The sequence below is a fragment of the Protobothrops mucrosquamatus genome, unplaced genomic scaffold, assembly GCF_001527695.2.
Source record: "Protobothrops mucrosquamatus isolate PMUCROS unplaced genomic scaffold, P.Mucros_1.0 scaffold1415, whole genome shotgun sequence".
NCBI classification, from domain to species: domain Eukaryota; kingdom Metazoa; phylum Chordata; class Lepidosauria; order Squamata; family Viperidae; genus Protobothrops; species Protobothrops mucrosquamatus.
Window position 1 is genome coordinate 37,063 of NW_015387600.1, and position 3,298 is coordinate 40,360.

The 3,298-nt window shown below is 32.0% G+C and overlaps 1 protein-coding gene across 2 annotated transcripts in view; it reads left to right on the top strand.

Moving 5' to 3' along the window:
• Positions 1–3,298, top strand: part of TRPC1 (transient receptor potential cation channel subfamily C member 1) — a 17,183-nt gene that overhangs the window by 11,850 nt on the left and 2,035 nt on the right. For both annotated transcript variants that reach the window (XM_015821873.1, XM_015821874.1), the window contains 4 exons: positions 1–72; positions 856–1,031; positions 2,199–2,400; positions 2,763–2,957. The exon at positions 1–72 is cut by the window's left edge and continues 3 nt beyond it. In XM_015821873.1, coding sequence (XP_015677359.1) covers positions 1–72; positions 856–1,031; positions 2,199–2,400; positions 2,763–2,957 — 645 coding nt within the window. The remainder of the gene's footprint in view (positions 73–855; positions 1,032–2,198; positions 2,401–2,762; positions 2,958–3,298) is intronic.

A 3,298-nucleotide genomic window follows, 5' to 3' on the forward strand; every position in this document is an offset into this window, starting at 1 on the left:
TTTGCTAATGTTCTCAGTTATCTCCGACTGTTCTTCATGTATACAACAAGCTCCATCCTGGGTCCACTTCAGGTATCTTGTTACATGACTATCAACATTGGTGTGATAGTAGCATATGACCACCATTGTTAGATTTACTGTAGGTCTCTAGTTTTTCAAGTATAGGCCTTCTTGGCTTAATTAAACTTACTGAAATATTTGAGTGTATTCACAGTTGCCCTCCCTATCATTTGTTGAACTAGCTATGCAAGTTTATGCCTATATAGGTAAGGTGTGGTTGCTTCATTGAATCAAAGTTGTAGAAACAAAATTAGAATTAAATTCCACATGATTCAATTTGTAATATTTATATTTTATAAAGTAATTGATTATGTATTCTTATTGTACCAAGAGGCACTGCATTTTTCTTCTCTATAGCTGAACACTCAAATGTGTAAATAAATGTGAATTGTGCATAAATGCATATCTACAAAATATTGTTTTGTTGTCTGCACTTTTTACTTTACTGTAGATTTACTTTTTAAGTAAACAATAATATAAATGTATATTTTTTAAAAATAGGTAACTTCCTGTTATCTCGTCTCAAACTTTTTTAGTAATTAAATTTTAGAGAATAGTATATTACATTACATTACATTATGAATATTTGCTATTTTAAACTATTTACTTAGGATATTCTTTACTTTTTCATTTTAATCAAAATAAAATAAAATTAAACATTCCATTCGCTCTTAGCGAAACACGCTCTTTTGTAATTTCATGGAATTTTTTGCCTGTCTCCTTTTGTCTTTTTTTTAAAAAACTGCCATCACCTGGTATTAGTTTAAGTAATGTCAAATAATATGTATTTTACAGATTTCAATGGGGCAGATGTTGCAAGATTTTGGGAAATTTCTTGGTATGTTTCTTTTGGTATTGTTCTCATTCACAATTGGGTTGACTCAACTTTATGATAAAGGATTTACTGTCAATGAAGAGAAGGACTGCGCTGGGATTTTTTGTGAGCAGCAAAGCAACGACACATTCCACTCGTAAGTTTCAGTGCTCTCTGGCCGTGCATACTGCTGATGCTTTGCTTGGACCTTGCTTGGCATATGCTAATTATTAGAAATTGTCTAACTCTGTTGTCAGCCTGATAATAAAATTGTTAATTCCCTTACTTTAAATTTTTCATTGATTCCATAATATATATATAAATGGCATTTATTGAGCATGTAATTGACTCTACAAAGATTTTACTAGAGTCTTGTTTAAGGAAGTACTTTTACTTAATTATATAATACACCTTATAGAGCAGACATGTCAAACTTGCGATGTCACATGATGTTGCGCGACGTATTGGAGCTTTTTCTCCATTGCTGGCCATGGGGTTGGAGTGGTTTCCTGATGACGCTTCTGGCCCGCTGGCCGGCAGTTTGACACCCCTGCTATAGAACAATCATAATGCTACATTTTGTATTTGATGTCAAAATGCATTCAATAGTGAGTTGAAAAATTTAACTTACAAATTGCTCTGATTTCTCTCATACTCATAACTGGAAAAATAATACCAAACCTCTACCACCTCCTCTTTCATTTCTACTTATACTGTGTAATACCATAGCTCTTCCATTTAAAAAGATTAGCCAGTCATCCTTGAAACAAATATGTTTAGCTGTCTCTTAAATACTTCAGCATGGATGTCCATGCCAGTTTCTATGTGTTTACCCATAATTCTGTTCCATCTTATTTTTGTGTTAATCTCAGAACTTTAAATTTTTGCATGGCTTTATATTTATGTATTTGTATTTATTTCTGTAATTTGACATTTATTTTTCACTATATATTTACAAATGTTTACATATATTGTGAGATAAAAAATGATGTATGTAAACCAATGCAGATTAAAATCCAATTCACATATTAAACCATGAAGTTGCAATGAAGTTATATATAAAGTTCATTTTTATCCTGAATATCTAATCAAAACACATAGAGTATTTCCATTTTTACACTAAGTTTCACCCTCCTATATACCTATCAGGTGTTTCCTCTCTTTCACTGGGCTCCTATACAATTTTAGACCTAAACATTGAAGTAAATTAGAATAGCATTATTTTAATCTGAATTTTAAAAATGATGAGCAATACAACAAATGAACTCTTTCCTTATGTGTTTTCAAGGGTTATCTAATCAAAGCTTTTTTTTTCTATCCTTAGGTTTATTGGCACCTGCTTTGCTCTGTTTTGGTATATATTCTCCCTTGCACATGTAGCTGTATTTGTCACCAGATTTAATTATGGTGAAGAATTGCAGTCTTTTGTGGGTGCTGTTATTGTTGGCACATATAACGTAGTAGTTGTGATTGTTCTTACCAAACTTTTAGTGGCGATGCTTCATAAAAGTTTTCAGCTAATAGCAGTGAGTATTTTTAGGATTTATTGTTTTATTCCCTGTATAACAAAATTTGAAGCCTGAATAATGTCTTCTAGATTAGGATGTGGAATTTTCTATTTTTGGTGTATACTTTATAATGCCTGAAAAACACTGATGGGAATCGTTTGTCTTCATTAATAATTCATAAGCTAAATCTTGTCTTTAGTGGGAGGAGGAGTAAAACAAAAAGTCAAAATCATGACTATGTAATTGAGCCCCTTTTATTTTTGTGTGACACATATTAAAAGGGACATGACATAGAGGCAGAACACAATATCTTGACACAAAGCTGTGTTTAATCATAATTTATCAAAATTTCTGACATCTTTATGTGTTAAATAATTTAGAATCATGAGGATAAGGAATGGAAGTTTGCTCGTGCGAAGCTGTGGCTTAGCTATTTCGATGATAAATGCACACTACCTCCACCTTTCAATATTATTCCTTCTCCCAAAACAATCTGCTACATATTTAACAGTCTCAGTAAATGGATTTCTTCTCTCACATCATCGGGCAAAGTTAAGCGGCAGAACAGTTTAAAGGTAAGGAATTGGTTATATAATTATCACGTACATTTAATTTTTATTGTTCCTTCATTACTTTGGAAAACTTATATAGCTTATAACTTATAACTTAATCATAACTCTGGGCAATGTACATTAAATGACCTCTCTCATTTAATGTCATGCAAATATATATATCAACAAAAAGCAAAACCTATAAACAAACACCTCAAACAAAACATAGCCAGGTTCATTAATTGCACATTCCGCCTCACAGGACATATAATGTCTTGATTTTCCATGTGCATTTCCTAGAGAAAATCCTCATTTTGAAGCATCCCTAAAGACTAACAGGTCAGAAACATCCAATTTCAGGGCAG